At 45.1% G+C, this 19,249-nt stretch overlaps 1 protein-coding gene across 1 annotated transcript; it reads left to right on the top strand.

The window, feature by feature from the left end:
- Positions 1–1,693: 1,693 nt before the first annotated feature.
- Positions 1,694–3,156, top strand: LOC147966504 (uncharacterized). The gene is made up of 5 exons (XM_087527279.1): positions 1,694–1,910; positions 1,987–2,296; positions 2,380–2,481; positions 2,557–2,733; positions 2,811–3,156. The coding sequence occupies exons 1-5, from the start codon at positions 1,756–1,758 to the stop codon at positions 3,084–3,086; spliced, it is 1,020 nt and encodes a 339-aa protein (XP_087383405.1). The 5' UTR covers positions 1,694–1,755; the 3' UTR covers positions 3,087–3,156.
- Positions 3,157–19,249: the final 16,093 nt, after the last annotated feature.

Raw genomic sequence — 19,249 nt, 5'->3', positions numbered from 1 at the left:
CTCTCAGATCTGAAGATTTGATCCGTGGATTCGATCTCCAATCCATCCTACTAGGTAAACTCCTCCGTTCCCTTTCTTTTCCTCCGTAAATTTGTTGCCATTTTAGAGATTTGTCCAAGATTTGATGGAACCCTTGATTTGCTTGATTTAGGATGTGTAGTCATAGTGGTAGTACCGTAGTGTTGTTGCTTAGTTCACAATATATATATATATATATATATGAGATGCCTATTTATATAGATAACAATGAGATGTTGAGTTTTGTAGAGATATATGATATGTTTTTTAGATATATATTAGATGTTGATTTTATTTGAAATATTAGATGTTGAGTTTATTTGAACACATATGACATATTCATTGTGTGAGAAGGAGATGTTGAGCTTCTTGTAATTGAACACATATTAGATGTTTAGTGTATACCGATATTTGAGATGAAGATTGAACTCATATATGTTTATTGTTTGAACTTTGTAAGGATGGTTTGGCTTCTCGACGATGTCTACGACACAAAACACCGGGCCTACATGATGCGCGAGAAGGAGATGGTAATAACGAGTAATCTAAATATTTTGCCTTAAGTTGAAATTTACATGCCCTAAGATTTGTCATTACTTGTTTTTTGCAGAAGCTTGAACCTTTGAAGATTCGGTATCACGGAGTCTCTGGTCCTGCCATGCCTTACGATGAGCGGTACACACCATACATCAAGCAGGCAGGACTACTCCCGTGGATTCAGTTGGTCAGCCGGTCCACGCCGAATCTGAACGCTCCACTGGTGTCCGCTCTTGCTGATTGGTGGAGGCCGGAGACGCATAGTTTCCATCTTCGGACTGGGGAGATGACCGTGACGCTCGAGGATGTCTCGTTGATCACCGGTCTTGCTATCAACGGGATGCCTCTCTGTATGAGCACCGATTCTGATGGGTGGCGCGAGCAGATGATTGCTCTTATCGGTATGGCTCCTACCGAGGCTGAGGCTGATGTAGAGGAGGGAGAAGAGAAGAAGAAGAAGGAAAGGAAAGCATCCGGAGCTGCTTTCACGTGGATTCAAACTCACTTTGCGACGCGCCCTCCGGATGCCACTGATGACGTGATCCAGACACATGCTCGTGTCTACATGTGGTATGTTGTGTCGAGGACTTTGTTTCCTGACTCCACTGGCAAGAACGCTCCATGGATGTGGCTGAAGGCGTTGACCGTCTTCGATAGCAAATGGAGCTGGGGTTCAGCGACTCTTGCCTACTTGTACCGACAAGTAGTTGGTCTGTTTTGTGATCAACTCATTTCTTCATTAGCAATGCAAGCTTGCTGTCAAGTTAACATTGTTTTTCTTTCATATGCAGCTGGACAATGCGTGTTGCAGGATCACAGATAGTGCAGGCATTGGTGGTAATATGCTTCTACTTTCTGTATGAAGCTGGGAGCGTCTGCCTGTTGGACGCCCGAAGAGCGTCAGGTTTAATCCTTGGTATGAAGATGAAGATGACGAATTACGGCGCCCCACTTGGGCTTACAAGTGGGATGTGGTTTCCGAGATGACGAACGATGTCAATCTCATGTACCAGAAGTACGTTGTCGAGTTGGACACGATTACACCTGAGCAGGTAACGAGGTCATTACTTCAGTCATTTCTCATGTTTGCCTGAAAAAAATTCACCAATTTTGCATTATTGCCCTATTTCATAGGTGGAATGGCAGCCATATGGCGCCGATGACAGACTTGGGTACACCCCGGAGTTTACCATCAACCCGATGTGCTTGCGGGATAGGGATCTCTGGCGTATGCGGTGCCCACTGATATGCAACTGGGCTGTTGAGTTTCATTTGCCACATCGCGTGTCTCGTCAGTTTGGTCTGTTTCAGCCTCACCCGCCGGAATGGGTGGATACGGACAAAGCACTTCATAGGTAAGACAGCATGAACCGTATTGACTAAGCATCGTCACTCCTTGATTTTGCTAATGTTTGGTTTTGTACCATGCAGGTTGGACAGGAGAAGGCAGCGGAAGATAAAGGACTGGGACAAGCATCATGCTTCGTATGTTACCCGCTTCCAGCTTTGTGTGGAGGAAGCTCGTAGTGCACGCGCCAAGCTTCGTGAGCATAGTCCACTTGCTTTTGATAACTACATACGATGGCTTCTTGAAAATACTCGAGTTGAGATATTCCCGTCGGCATATAATGAGGATATTCTTGAAGAACCCGTAAACTTTGAGGATCTATCAAAGGGGAAGTACAACAGAGATGTCAGGGTAGGGCACGGAGTCCCTGCTGTTCCGGTGATTAACTATGTGGTAAAGTGTTTCTTCTTTACTTTCCCGTTGGCCGTATTACACATGTTTGAATGGCTAACGTGTTCATTCTTTCTCATCCGCAGCGCACCGAGATCAAGAAAGCAGCTGATGAGAGCCAGTCTATTCTGGAGGAAACACCAGTTGGAAAAGGCAATGATGATGGTCCACTACGAGCATTCCTCAAGGTACAAATCGCATTCACTATGAGAGGTAGTCTATGCTGTGGAGTTTCATATCTTCCACACTTGTTCATGTTACAGCGTCAGGCCAGGAAGTTAAGGTGGTTATCGAATCTTCTCGGTTGCCGTGATCCCGAAATTGATGAACCATCTGCCTCTAGGTCTGGTACACCATCAGACCCCTCATCTCACCATCAGAGGGACGATGTGAGTTCCTCATATGCTTATCAGGATGATGAGGGTGCGGTCATCCAAGAGGTATGACTAATCCTTTAGATGTGATTCTCACTTGATTACGACGTCGGTCTTCACCATATTGTTTGATTGTGTGATAGGGTGATGAGCTTGATGATGACATGACTTTGGCGGACGCTCAACTTCGGTCCCCATATGTGTTCAAGCCTAGGCAGCCCAGACGCCGGTACACGCCCAACGACTTTGACAACAGAGGCAACCCAAAGGTGGTCGTAGGGACCTCACGGATGGCTAGCTTGGATCATGAGGCGGAGGCGGAGGCAGAGGAGGAAGTGCAGGAAGAGGAGGCTCGTCCATCCAGGAAGAAGAAGATTGCCTGCAGGCGTGGCACCAGGAACACGCGCGGAAGGCATTAGTGTTTGTTACTATGGAAGTGCTCTCTTGTAGCCGTTTCGTTAGGTTGATGAACTTGTTGGGTTATGTTATATGTTGGTGAACTCTTACTATTGTGGTATTTGTGTTGTCCTAAAAGATGTGATGTTCAAATTATTAGTTATCTTTGTTCAGTATTTGTCCTAAATGATGTTGTCTTTGTTCAGTTGAATTGTTCAGTATTTGTATTTTCCAAAATGGAATCTGTTTCTGCAGTTTGGCAGTTAACAGCACTGCAGCGCCTGACAGTCAGGCGCTGCACTGTACTATGCAGCGCCCAAAGCCTAGGCGCTGCACCTCACAGTGCAGCGCCCGTCCCATAGGCGCTGCTTAACTGGCCATGGCTGCCCATAGGGCCACAGAAGGCTTTGAGCACTGACGATCCACGAAAATTACCAAGTTATAGTGCAGCGCCTTTGTTCTGGGCGTTGCACGGTTGTTTACTGCAAAAACAGAGTTGACAACACATTCATTTCACCGGAACATCATAATACTTACAATGACTGCATCATCACAACAATTTGAACAAACAAAAATTTTATGCCGACGAGTTCATAACTTAAGACAATTCGAACTACGACATGGTTCACGACACATTCATTACAAATGACAAATGGCAGCTTGCCCTAGAAAATAGTTCACCAACATCTTACATGCCCTCACAAGTTCACGACGAGTGCACCGAACCGAAGTCCCTACTGAGTAGAGTGAGGCCATTTCCCCTTCTTGTCACGGGCCGAGTCCTCCTCTTGCGCCTCGCGAGCCTTTGCAAGATTTCTTGCCCTCTCCTCCTCACGAGCAAGTTTCGCTTGGCGTGCCCTCTCCTCGTCTCGTTTCTTCCGCTCCATCCTCTCCTTCTGACGACGCTCTTCCTCCAAGCCTCTTCGAAACGATTCTTCGAACCACCGTTGCCGCCTAAGACAATCTTGGTATTGGTCATTTTTGACATCTTCTAGCACTTCAAGATCTATCCACGTGAAGTACTTGCATAGAGGAGGCGGTGACTGCATACAAAATTTTTGTTAGTGTTGACACACATTTGATAGTAACATTTTACTTCTTGAGCTTACCGGTGGTTGGTCATAGGCGTTAGTTGGAAGTGCATGATCATAAGCATAGTTCGGGCATACAAAATATCACCGCCCTTCCGTCCATGATTTATTTCGGTCGGTGGATACCTTCACCTTGCAAACATCTCCACACCAACATGGCGGGATGTTGGCATCTTTCTCCTTCACCTTGTCCAAAGATGCGTCCTCCCACTTGTTCGGCATGTCTTCTTGGTTAGCACACGGTGGCCTCGTCATGGAACCGGATGAAGCCATGCCTACAAAACCGATAATTCTTGGTTAACCCTAACCCCCACTTAACAATAACACAATCCTAACCATAGCATAACCCTAACACCAACATCAAACACACATACCCCTAACCCTAGCATACCATGAAAGCCTAACCAACCCAAATTAGCAAAGAAACTTAACATCATTCAACAAATATTTGCAAATCCAAGCCAAAACTAGGGTTTACCCAAAGTAGCAAGATTTGAGCAAATGTGACAATTCCTATGGATGAAAATGAGGGGAACGGAGGAGATTACCTTAAGGGAGGGTTTGGCTTCGAAATCCACGATCAAATACTCCGGATCTGAGGAGGATTTGAGAAAGGGAGAGAGGAGGGCAGAGGGGAGGCACTGAGCTTCGGGTTTGTGTGGGGGTGGGGGTGTGTGGGGTGGGGATGGGTGGGAGGGGGGTGAGTGTAGCAAATAGATGTCCAGCCGTGCAGCGCCTAAGGGAGAGGCGCCACACACCATAGTGCAGTGCCTACTCTTTAGGCGCTGCACTTCTGGACATCCCAGTCCAGAGAGCAACATAAGCTTCCAGTATGTTTTCTGCCCAAAAAAATGCTAAGTGAGTGTGCAACGCCCAAGGGATAGGCGCTGCTCTGTACTGTGCAGCGCCCAGGCGTGAGGCGCTGCACATTACAGTGCAGGGCCCCTCCCTTAGGCGCTGCAGACTGACTTAGCAAATTTTCGGGTGCAAAAGCTCCTGGAATGCTTCTGTTGCTCTCTGGATTGGGATGTCCAGCCGTGCAGCGCCTAAGGGAGAGGTGCTACAGAAGCGTTCCAGGAGCTTTTGCACCCGAAAATTTGCTAAGTCAGTCTGCAACGCCTAAGGGAGGGGCGCTGCACTGTAATGTGCAGCGCCTCGTCCTTAGGCGCTGCACTATCTGCTGTTTTCATATACAAAGTGATTTTTATGTTTTGTGATTCACATAGATGGCACATAATCATATCCAAATCACATGTAGTAGTCAAAATCACATACTCATACACACATAGCAATAGAGTTGTCCAATCACATAGTCATGCACAAACATTTAGCCAAAAAGACATAGTCATTTACGTCTCATATCACATAGTAGCACACATTTTGGTTCATAGAAAAGGTCATGGTCCTTGTCCCTTCTTCTTCTTCTTCTTCTTCTTCTTCTTCTTCTTCTTCTCCCTCCTCCGACCACCAAGGGAGCTCACCTTTCGCCTCCGTGTCCTCCACCCCCTTCATTGTTTCCATACCTATGAAAATGTCAATATAATAGTTAGTCACACAATGCAAAATGACAACACAAGCATTGAGCCAAAAGAACAAGATCATAGTAAGTCACATACAGCAATGGTCCATTGAGCCAAGTGAACATTCCTCCACCACGGCCGCCGCCAAGGCCAAGATCACCACCACTGCCTCTACCACCACCACGGCCTAGACCACCACCACGGCCTCTACTGCCACCATGGCCTCTACCGCCACCACGGCCTAGACCACCACCACGGCCTCTGCCACCACCACGGCCAAGACCATCACCACGACCTAGGCCTTCACCACGGCCAAGACCATCACCACGGCCTAGGCCTTCACCACGGCCTCTACCACCACCACCACGGCCTAGACCATCCCCACGGCCTAGGCCTTCACCACGGCCAAGACCATCCCCACGGCCTAGGCCATCACCACGGCCTCTACCACCACCACGGCCTCTACCACCACCACGACCTCTTTGTTGCCTAGTGCCTCGTTGGCTTGTTTGACTTGGTTGGCTACTCCTTGGTTGACTTGGTTGGCTATCATTTGCTTGGCTTGTGCTTGCATCATTTTTCTTTGATCTTTTTCTTGATTTGGGACAAGTTCTTGTGTTGTGTCCCCCATGACTGCAGTCCCCACAACGGGATTGCTCACGAGGCTCTTGGAATTGGCCGGTGCCGTATTCTCCACCGCCACCACGGCCCCATCCGTCCATGTCACCTCTAAGACGCTTTGTCTTACGTCTTCCCCGTCTAACGACCTTCAATTCCGGGTCCGGCCATAGTTGAACTCCATGATACTACGGCCATTGTGATTGGTCCAAGTATGGCTGAAACCGGGGAGCCCATGTATTCTTTACCATCATGATTGAGAACTCGGACTCCCTCACGGTAAGAGGGTGATTGACGTCCACATTCCTAACACGGGCTGCATTTAACAAGTGCGAGCATGGGAGATGAAGCAACGATGGCCTCATGCAGCTGCAATCACACCGTGTTAGGGAGACCTTGAAAGCGCGGCCTCCGTGTTGATGGCCATCATTTGTGGTTCCTCCAGGCTCTTTCACCTCATACTTCCACTCGTTGTCGTCATATAGTACAACTTCTTGGGAGTCTGCCTTTCGTGATTGAAAGTCCAACCATTCTTCAACCTTTGGTGGGAAATAGTACTTGTGCTTATCCTTGTTCTCACCAGCAATCTGCTTATCCGTCTCCATTGAATACTTCAAAAAGTATCCATTCATCTTGTCAAATGTGTATTGAACTATTGCCATCACGGGTAATGCACGTACACCCTTGAGCACCTTATTGAAGCATTCTGCCATATTGCTTGTCATTTGACCGTACCTCCGGCCATCTTCATCGAAAGCACGTGCCCACATATTCCTTTCGACAATGTTCTTACTGAGAAATTCATGACCACCGGGGTCAAGTTTCTTGTGTCTGAGCAATGCATTGAACAATGTGGCAAACCGCTTGTTGGTGAAAGCGAGACAACAATCTTGAAGATCATTAGCCAACTCCTTGATACCACATGCCCTATAGAAGTTTGCACAAAAGTGCCTCATGCACCATCGATGGTGCAACTCTTTCTAGACGCTGCACATTACAAGTGTGGCGCCTAAGTCTGAGGCGCTGCAGTGCTGTCTGTGGGGTCGCAACTGGATCAGGGCTGCCACGCTGGCACGAGGTGCGACGCCCAAGAGAGAGGCGCTGCATAGTAGTTTGTGGCGCCCAGCTGTCGGGCGCCACACAAAAGGGTCAGCAGAGTGTAATTTTTTCGGAACGAGGTCAGTTTGTGATTTGATTTGGACCTCAGGTCAAATATGTGATTTCTGCCATGGGTTTTACCCGCTCCCGGAAAAGCTCCGGTGCCGCAATCCATTCCCTCTCCTTTTTTTACATGTGTTTCGTTCCAATGCCTATGTGGTAGTATATAACGGATCCGGCTTGCCCGCTCCCTTCCCATACTCCCACCTCATCCTACGGCTGTCTTTTTTATTTTTCCTTTCTAATCTAATCATCTTCCCCCTATTTTTAAGGGGGTGGGGCCGGGCTTTATTTTGTTTCAATCAAATTAAGCCACGTAGACGGGAGCAGGCAAGTCTCGTCCGTATATAACAATAAGTCAAAAGTGAATTCCGATTTCCGCCAGGCGCCGGATGAGGATTGTGTTCCGGTGACATCTTTTCAACACATTTTCAGATTGACGCGCACTACGCGTTGGGCTGGCTGATCGTGCTGATCGGATCGAATCGAGCGTCCCCGTATCCGCTTGCTTGATCCCATGCGTGACAGCCATCTGATCTGGTCGCGTCAACTGTTCACCCCGCCCCGCCTGTTTTGCAACACATGAGCCATGTTGTGCTCGCCGGCTGCAATATGACTCATGCTGCGTTTGGAGAAACACTCGTGACCGTGAACATGTCATCTGCACCCATTTTGCAGCATGAGCCATGTTGGGTCTGTTTGGTTTGCGGCCTCGCTTACATGCCTGGAGAAATACCTTGCCTGGTTTCAGCTTGGTCTTTTAAACTTTTCTGCCTGGTCAGGCTGGCCTGCACAGAAGTTGTTTCGTTTTTGGGCCTGGCCTGGAGAGTGATTAGACTTATAAAAAAAAATCAATTCATCAGCCTTTCTACCGTGAGCAACTTCGTACATGCAGTACCAGGCAGCCATTATGGCTTGCCAGGCCTTGGAATTTTGAAGCCTGGGCCAGGCTAACCCCTTGCCTGGCTCCTCTATCGACATCCCATCCAGGCTAATCACGTGTGTGGTGTTCTAGTCCAGGCAAGTACAGGCTTTTTCAGGGTAGCAACCAAACAATACCCAGGCAACATACAGGCACGCTCCAGGCCAGGCGAGATGCCACGAGGACACAAACCAAACTAGCTCGTTGTGCTCACCTATTGCGACATTACCCCATGTTGAGCTCGGAAAAAAGGACCGTCCATCACCGTGTTATCCAACTCTGGTTTAAAACATGAGCCATGTTGCGCGTGTCGGTTGCAACATGATCTATGTCGTGCTAAAGGAATGGTCGTCCACCACCCTCTTATCCGACTCCAGTTTCAAACGCGAGCCATGTTGCGCTCGCCGGTTGCAACATAATCCATGCACACTCGGGATAACATTCACATGTTGCGTCCGGGAGGGAGTTACGCCGAGGGACATCAAATAAAACTTAGATTCGATGGCTGCGGAGGCGGCCGACGCGCGCCGAGTTGTTAGCATGCTATTTTCAAGCGTTTCCCTTTTGAATTCACGTCACGTTCGTTCAAGAAAACTCAATTTTTCGGTCTACCACGTCGAATAAGGGCTACAGTTATTTTTTAGATTTTACTGTTCATGGTGGTATGATAAGAGCTAAAACTCGAATGACCACTTACCAACACTTTTGTCATGAATACAAGTGACATTGACATATAGGTGATGTTTTTCGGAACATTTTGGCATCTTATTTGTATTTTTATAATTTAGTATGAATTAGTTATGAAGTTTTCAAAGTGACGGTCAAACAGTCAAAGGGCAAAAGCACAAGACGACAAAGTGGGTTGGGCAAGACCACATGTTTTCGAAAACTAGGGGCAATTCAGTTGAGGGGGACACAACTAAGGGTATGAATACAATTATCCCTAGATTTTTTGTTGAAAATTTGAGATCGTGTTTTATGAATGATGAAATGGATGTGATTGAACAACCCCATATTTATATATTCTTTTCTATTTTTAAGGTTGTCTTTAGCTGGAAATGCATAATTTCTGGAAGAGAAACCTGTTCTTTTGAAACCTCCCACTCCTAAAAGTGAAGCCTTACATATTTAACCCTATAATTTGTGAAAGTAAAATATCTAGTTTCTGACAAGAAAAATGTCATTTTCAAATTTATGCAAGATGGGAATAGGCATGCTACCCCTTGGATAAAAATCAAGAAAGATTACCTTGTCACAGAGTAACCATGGTAAACGCCAGCGTTGTCCTAACTCTTCTTTCACCCCCCCCGTTAAATATGAAAGGGTCATCCTAATTTATGAGCCATTGGGCCTGGTCAGATTGGATGGTTGAAATTGTTTGGATTTCCCCATTTGTACATTTTTATATTAAAGTAAAGATGAAAGAATCACGAAATAAGCAATTTTAGATTTTCAAGGACAAACCATATCTATACACATCAAATAAAATAAACAATCATATACTCTAGAAACCTCCATCAATCCATTTTTTGGACACATTCCCCTAAATAGTATCCGGTGGATTTGTAAACCATAGATCTATACATATATTTAACATGCCTACTTCGGTATGCACATTTACAAATACAACAATATACATCTAAAAATAATACATAAGATTGATCCAGCTAAACATCGACAACTTCTCTTATATTTTCTTGGATCTAAGGCTATCGATGATCAATTGATCCAATGGGTTCCTAAGCGAGGAAATTTCTCAAACTAAAATTCAGTAAACTATTATAAAATTCATTGAAAAAATTAAATTGTATGTTGCACACTCATATATTTCCATGTTGGAGATGTGAAGAAAGAAAAAATGTGTCTTCTTATTTAGTAAGCCAATTTTGTGCTAATTATCAAACATATAATATAAAATATATGATTTTGTGGAAGATATTAAGCTAAAAAAAGATATACATAAGTATGAAAATTTAATATAAATAAACAAGATGAGTATTGATGTCTACTACACAACCTTCTTTTTGTAGACGTTGTTGGGCCTCCAAGTGCAGAGGTTTGTAGGACAGTAACAAATTTCTCTCAAGTGGATGACCTAAGGTTTGTCAACCCGTAGGAGGCGTACGATGAAGATGGTCTCTCTCAAGCAACCCTGCAACCAAATAACAAAGAGTCTCACCCAATACAATGGTAAATTATATAGGTGCACTAGTTCGGCGAAGAGATGGTGATACAAGTGGTATATGGATAGTAGATATGAGTATTTATAATCTGAAAATATAAAAACAGCAATGTAATTAATGATAAAAGTGAGCGTAAACGATATTGCAATGCGTTGAAACAAGGCCTTGGGTTCATACTTTCGCTAGTGCAAGTTCCCTCAACAATACTAACATAATTGGATCACATAACCATCCCTCAACATGCAACAAAGAGTCACTCCAAAGTCACTAATAGCGGAGAACAAACGAACAGATTATGGTAGGGTACGAAACCACCTCAAAGTTATTCTTTCCAATCAATCCGTTGGGCTATTCCTATAGGTGTCACAAACAGCCCTAGAGTTCGTACTAGAATAACACCTTAAGACACAAATCAACCAAAACCCTAATGTCAGCTAAATACTCCAATGTCACCTCAAGTATCCGTGGGTATGATTATACGATATGCATCACACAATCTCAGATTCATCTATTCAACCAACACATAGAACCTCAAAGAGTGCCCCAAAGTTTTACCGGAGAACCATGACGAAAACGTGTGCCAACCCCTATGCATAGGTTCATGGGCGGAACCCGCAAGTTGATCACCAAAACATACATCAAGTGAACCACGTGGTATCCCATTATCACCACAGATACGCACGGCAAGACATACATCAAGTGTTCTCAAATCTTTAAAGACTCAGTCCGATAAGATTACTTCAAAGGGGAAACTCAATTCATTACAAGAGAGTAGGGGGGGGGGGAGAAAACATCATAGGATCCAACTATAATAGCAAAGCTCGCGATACATCAAGATTGTATCACCTCAAGAACACGAAAGAGAGAGATCAAAGACATAGCTACTGGTACATACACTCAGCCCCGAGGGAGAACTACTCCCTCCTCGTCATGGAGAGCACCGAGATGATGAAGATGGCCACCGGAGAGGGATTCCCCCTCCGGCAGGGTGCCGGAACGGGTCTAGATTGGCTTTCGGTGGCTACAGAGGCTTCTGGCGACGGAACTCCCGATCTATTGTGCTCTCGGATGTTTTTAGGGTATATGGAGATATATATGCGGAAGAAGTACGTCAGGGGGGCCACGAGGGGCCCATGAGGGTGGAGGGCGCGCCCAGGGGGGTGGGTGGGCGCGCCCCCTACCTCGTGGCCTCCTCGAAGCTTCCCTTGCATGCACTTCAAGTCTTCTAGGCTTCTTTCCTTCCAAAAATGAGTTCCATGAAGTTACAGGTCAATTGGACTCCGTTTGATTTTCCTTTTCTTCGAAACCCTAAAACAAGGTAAAAACAGAAACTGGCACTGGGCTCTGTGTTAATAGGTTAGTCCCAAAAAATGATATAAAAGTGTATAATAAAGCCCATAAACATCCAAAACAGTAGATAATATAGCATGGAGCAATCAAACATTATAGATACGTTGGAGACGTATCAGCATCCCCAAGCTTAATTCCTGCTCGTCCTCGAGTAGGTAAATGATAAAAACAGAATTTTTGATGCAGAGTGCTACTTGACATAATTTCAATGTAATTCTTCTTAATTGTGGCATGAATATTCAGATCCGAAAGATTCAAGATAAAAGTTCATATTGACATAGAAATAATAATACTTCAAGCATACTAACTAAGCAATTATGTCTCTTCAAAATAACATGGCCAAAGAAAGTTATCCCTACAAAATCATATAGTCTGGCTATGCTCCATCTTCACCACACAACATATTTAAATCATGCACAACCCCGATGACAAGCCAAGAAATTGTTTCATACTTTTGATGTTCTCAAACTTTTTCAATCTTCACGCAATACATGAGCGTGAGCCATGGACATAGCACTATAGGTGGAATAGAATGGTGGTTGTGGAGAAGACAAAAAGGAGAAGATAGTCTCACATCAACTAGGCGTATCAACGGGCTATGGAGATGCCCATCAATAGATATCCATGTGAGTGAGTAGGGATTGCCATGCAACGGATGCACTAGAGCTATAAGTTTATGAAAGCTCAAAAGAAACTAAGTGGGTGTGCATCCAACTTGCTTGCTCACGAAGACCTAGGACATTTTGAGGAAGCCCATCATTGGAATATACAAGCCAAGTTCTATAATGAAAGATTCCCACTAGTATATGAAAGTGACAACATAGGAGACTCTCTACTATGAAGATCATGGTGCTACTTTGAAGCACAAGTGTGGTAAAAGGATAGTAACATTGTCCCTTCTCTCTTTTTCTCTCATTTTTTTATTTTTTATTTGGGCCTTCTCTTTTTTTATGGCCTCTTTTTTCTATTTTTTTATTTGGGCTTCTTTGGCCTCTTTTATTTATTTATTTATTTTACGTCCGAAGTCTCATCCCGACTTGTGGGGGAATCATAGTCTCCATCATCCTTTCCTCACTGGGACAATGCTCTAATAATGATGATCATCACACTTTTATTTTTCTTACAACTCAACAATTACAACTCGATACTTAGAACAAGATATGACTCTATATGAATGCCTCAGGCGGTGTACCGGGATGTGCAATGACTCATGAGTGACATGTATGAAAGAATTATGAACGGTGGCCTTGCCACAAATACGATGTCAACTACATGATCATGCAAAGCAATATGACAATGATGGAGCGTGTCATAATAGACGGAACGGTGGAAAGTTTCATGGCAATATATCTCGGAATGGCTATGGAAATGTCATAATAGGTAGGTATGGTGGCTGTTTTGAGGAAGGTATATGGTGGGTTTATGGTACCGGCAAAAGTTGTGCGATACTAGAGAGGCTAGCAATGGTGGAAGGGTGAGAGTGCGTATAATCCATGGACTCAACATTAGTCATAAAGAACTCACATACTTATTGCAAAAATCTATTAGTTATCGAAACAAAGTACTATGCGCATGCTCCTAGGGGGATATATTAGTAGGAAAAGACCATCGCTCGTCCCCGACCGCCACTCATAAGGAAGGCAATCAATAAATAAATCGTGCTCCGACTTCATCACATAACGGTTCACCATACGTGCATGCTATGGGAATCACAAACTTTAACACGAGTATTTCTCAAATTCACAACTACTCAACTAGCATGACTCTGATACGTCAATTTTGCATCATGCTTTTATATCAATATTTATTGCATTATGGGCTGTTATTTCACATTATGTCACAATACTTATGTCTATTCTCTCCTATTTTACAAGGTTTACATAAGGGGGGAGAATGCCGGCAGCTGGAATTCTGGGCTGGAAAAGGAGCAAATATTAGAGACCTATTCTGCACAACTCCAAAAGTCCTAAAACTCCACGGAACACCTTATAATAAATAATGAAAAACCCTCGCCAAAGATGAAGACCAGGGGGCCCACACCCTGCTCACGAGGGTGGGGGGCGCCCCCCCCTAGGGCACGCCCCCCTACCTCATGGGCCCCCTGGTGGCTCTCCGATGACCATCTTCTCCTATATGAAGTCTTTCGTCGAGAAAAAAATAGGAAGCAACCTTTCGGGACGAAACTCCGCCGCCACGAGGCGGAACCTTGGCGGATCCAATCTAGAGCTCCGGCAGAGCTGTTCTGCCGGGGAAACTTCCCTCCTGGAGGGGGAAATCATCGCCATCGTCATCACCAATGCTCCTCTCATCGGGAGAGGGCAATCTCCATCAACATCTTCATCAGCACCATCTCATCTCAAAACCCTAGTTCATCTCTTGTATCCGATTCTTGTCTTCAAGTCCGTGATTGGTGCTAGTAGGTTGCTAATAGTGTTAATTACTGCTTGTAGTTGATGCTAGTTGGTTTAATTGGTGGAAGATCATATGTTCAGATCCTTTATGCATATTAATACCCCTCTGATTATGAACATGTTTATGCTTTGTGAGTAGTTACGCTTGTTCCTGAGGACAAGAGAGAAGTATTGCTATTAGTAGTCATGTGAATTTGGTATTCGTTCGATATTTTGATGAGGTGCATGTTGTCTAGCCTCTAGTTGTGTTATGTGAACGTCGACTACATAACACTTCACCATTATTTGGGCCTAGAGGAAGGCATCTCTACTATTAAAGGAGTATCTCGAGTCGTTGTGATGGTTCGACCTCCTTGTCTCCAACCGCCTCGATAACACGCTAAAAAAAATCTCTCGATCATGCACGCACGAGAAACCCGAGAAACCAGCCCACGCTCCCACCATCGTCGTCGCTCAAGAAAAAAAAGAGCCTCCCCAACCCAATCGTGTTGCGCCTGAAAAATCGGACCTCCTCCACCCCCTTCCCGTTCCCGCACGAAAGAAAAAAACGAAAGGAAAATAAAACAACCCACGTACGTGCGTACGCACGTCCAATGTCCCATGTCCCACTCCCATTCCCCAAATCCCTAGCTCTCTATCCCTTGTCTCTCCCATGAATCACCGTCGCCGACCTCCTCACGCCCACGAGCGGCAACAAACTGCAACCATCCTAGAGTGTTGTGGTGGATCTGTTGGGGATCGTAGCAGAAATTTAAAATTTTCTACGCATCATTAAGATCAATCTATGGAGTAATCTAGCAACGAGGGGAAGGAGAGTGCATCTACATACCCTTGTAGATCGCTAAGCAGAAGCGTTCAAGTGAACGGGGTTGATGGAGTCGTACTCGTCGTGATCCAAATCACCGATGATCCTAGTGCCGAACGGACGGCACCTCCGCGCTCAACACACGTACAGCCCGGGGACGTCTCCTCCTTCTTGATCCAGCAAGGGGAGAGGAGAAGTTGAGGGAAAACTCCGACAACACGACGGCATGGTGGTGATGGAGCTTGTGGTTCTCCGGCAGGGCTTCGCCAAGCACTACGGAGGAGGACGAGGTGTTGGAGGAGGGAGAGGGCTGCGCCAGGGGAAGGGTGCGGCTGCCCTCTCTCTCCCTCACTATATATAGGGGGAAGAGAGGAGGGGGAGGCGCCCTAGGGTTCCCTAGGGGAGGGGCGGCGGCCACAGGGGAAACCCTAGATGGGTTTGGGCGCCCCCACCCCCTAGAAAACTTGCCCCCCAAGCCGGGAGGGGCGGCTGCCCTAGGGGTGGCGCCCCTACCTCTCCTGGTTACGTGAGATGGGGTGGGAGGGGCGCTCAGCCCCTTAGTGGGATGATGTGCCCTCTCCCCTTGGCCCATAAGGCCCCCCAACGCTTGCCGGGGCCTCCGAAACCCCTTTCGGACACGCTGGTCATCACCTGGTACCCCCGAAACAATTCTGGACTCCAATACCCTTCGTCCAATATACCGATCTTCACCTCCGGACCATTCCGGAGCTCCTCGTCATGTCCGGGATCTCATCCGGGACTCCGAACAACCTTTGGTAACCACATACTATTTCCCATAACAACTCTAGTGTCACCGAACCTTAAGTGTGCAGACCCTACGGGTTCGGGAACCATGCAGACATGACCGAGACAACTCTCCGGCCAATAACCAACAGCGGGATCTGGATACCCATGTTGGCTCCCACATGTTCCACGATGATCTCATCGGATGAACCACGATGTCGAGGATTCAATCAATCCCGTATACAATTCCCTTTGTCCAGCGGTATTGTACTTGCCCGAGATTCGATCGTCGCTATCCGATACCTTGTTCAATCTCGTTACCGACAAGTCTCTTTACTCGTTCCGTAACACATCATCCCGTGATCAACTCCTTGGTCACATTGTGCACATTATGATGATGTCCTACCGAGTGGGCCCAGAGATACCTCTCCGTTTACACGGAGTGACAAATCCCAGTCTCGATTTGTGCCAACCCAACAAACACTTTCGGAGATACCTGTAGTGTACCTTTATAGCCACCCAGTTACGTTGTGACGTTTGGTACACCCAAAGCATTCCTATGGTATCCGGGAGTTGCACAATCTCATGGTCTAAGGAAATGATACTTGACATTAGAAAAGCTTTAGCATACGAACTACACGATCTTTGTGCTAGGCTTAGGATTGGGTCTTGTCCATCACATCATTCTCCTAATGATGTGATCCCATTATCAACGACATCCAATGTCCATGGTCAGGAAACCGTAACCATCTATTGATCAACGAGCTAGTCAACTAGAGGCTTACTAGGGACATGGTGTTGTCTATGTATCCACACATGTATCTGAGTTTCCTATCAATACAATTCTAGCATGGATAATAAAATATTATCATGAACAATGAAATATAATAATAACTAATTTATTATTGCCTCTAGGGCATATTTCCAACAGTCTCCCACTTGCACTAGAGTCAATAATCTAGTTCACATCGCCATGTGATTAACACTCACAGGTCACATCGCCATGTGACCTACATCCAAAGAGTTTACTAGACTCAATAATCTACTTCACATCACTATGTGATTAACACTCAATGAGTTCTGGGTTTGATCATGTTATGCTTGTGAGAGAGGTTGTAGTCAACGAGTCTTTCCATATTCAGATCCCTATGTATTTCGCAAAACTTTATGTCATATTGTAGATGCTGCTACCACGTTCCACTTGGAGCTATTCCAAATTGTTGCTCCATTATACGTATCCGGTATCTCTACTCAGAGCTATCCGGATAGGTGTTAAGCTTGCATCGACGTAACTCTTTACGTCAAACTCTTTATCATCTCCATAACCGAGAAACACTTCCTTATTCCTCTAGGGATAATTTCGACCGCTATCTGGTGATCCACTCCTAGATCACCTTTGTACCCTCTTTCCAGACATGTGGCAAGGCACACATTAGGTGTAGTACTTCAGCTTGGCATACCGTATAGAGCCTATGACAAGAGCATAGGGGACGACCTTCGTCCTTCTTCTTTCTTCTGCCGTGGTCAAGCTTTGAGTCTTACTCAACTTCACACCTTACAACTCAGGTAAGAACCCCTTCTTTGACTGATCTATTTTGAACTCCTTCAAAAACATGTCAAGGTGTGTGTTCTTTGAAAGCACCATCAGGCGTCTTGATCTATCTCTATAGATCTTGATGCCCAATATGTAAGCAGCTTTATCCAGGTCTTCCTTTGAAAAACACTCTTCAAACAACCGTTTATGCTTTCCAGAAATTCTACATTATTTCGGATCAACAATATGTCATCCACATATACTTATCAGAAATGTTGTAGTGCTCCCACTCACTTTCTTGTAAATACAAGTTTCTAACAAACATTGTATAAACCTAAAAGCTTTGATCACTCCATCAAAACATATATTCCGATTCCGAGATGCTTGCTCTAGTCCATAGAAGGATTGTTGGAGCCAGCATACCTTTTAGCATCCTTAGGATCGAAAAAACCTTTTATTGTATCACATACAACTTTTCTTACGAAAACTGGTAAGAAAACTTGTTTTGACATCCATCTGTAAGATTTCATAATCGAAAAATACAGCTAATGCTAACATGATTCCGACGGACTTAAGCATCGCTACGGGTGAGAAATTCTCATCGTAGTCAACTCCTTGAACTTGTGAAAAGACTCTTTCCCACAAGTCGAGCTTCGTAGACGGTAACATTACCGCCCACGTCCGTCTTCTTCTTAAAGATCCATTTATCTCAATGGCTTGCCGATCAATGGGCAAGTCCACCAAAGTCCATACTTTATTCTGATATATGGATCCTATCTCGGATTTCATGGCTTCTAACCATTTGTTGGAATACAGGCCCACCATCGCTTCTCCATAGCTCGTAGGTTCATTGTTGTCTAACAACATGATATCTAAGACAGGATTACCGTACCACTTAGGAGTAGTACATATCCTTGTCGACCTACGAGGTTCGATAGCAACTTGATCCGAAGCTTCATGATCACTTTCATTAACTTCCTATTCAACAGACGTAGGTGCCACAGAAAACATCTTTCTGTGTTGCATCACTCTCTGGTTGAAGTAAAGGTTCGACAACCTCATCAAGTTCTATCTTCCTCCCACTCAATTCTTTCGAGAGAAACTCTTTCTCGAGAAAGGACCCGTTCTTAGCGACAAACAATTTGCCCTCGGATCTGAGATAGAAGGTATACCCAACTGTCACCTTTGGGTATCCTATAAAGATGTGTTTGTCCGCTTTGGTTTCGAGCTTCTCCAGATGAAGCCCCAAGCATCGCATCCCCAAACGTTAAGAAACGACAACTTTGGTTTCTTGCCAAACCAATGTTCTTATGACATCGTCTCAACGGACTTAGATGGTGTCCTATCTAAAGTGAATGCAGCTGTCTCTACGCATAACCTCAAAATGAAAACGGTACATTGGTAAGAGACATCATAGATCGCACCATATCTCATAAGGTTTGATTACGACGTCCGGACACACCATAACCCAGTGGTGTTCTAGGTGGCTTCAACTGTGAAACAATTCCACAATGTCTTAAGTGTTTGCCAAACTCATAACTCAGATATTCTCATTGATCAGATCATAGGAATTTGATCTTCTTGTTATGATGATTCTTAACTTCACTCTGAAATCGCTTGAACTTTTGAAACGTTTCAGACTTGTGCTTCATTAAGTAGATATACCTATATCTACCCAAATCGTCAGTGAAGATGAGAAAATAGCGATATCCACCGCACACTTCAATTCTCATTGGATCACACGCATCAACATGCATGATTTCCAACAAGTCACTTGCCCGTTTCATTGTACCTGAAAACGGGGTCTTAGTCATCCTGCCCATGAGGCATGGCTCGCATGTGTCAAGTGA

The sequence above is a fragment of the Triticum urartu genome, chromosome 6A (assembly GCF_056163025.1).
Source record: "Triticum urartu cultivar PI428250 chromosome 6A, HENAU_Tu73, whole genome shotgun sequence".
NCBI lineage: Eukaryota > Viridiplantae > Streptophyta > Magnoliopsida > Poales > Poaceae > Triticum > Triticum urartu.
This window is presented reverse-complemented; position numbering and strand designations above follow the sequence as displayed.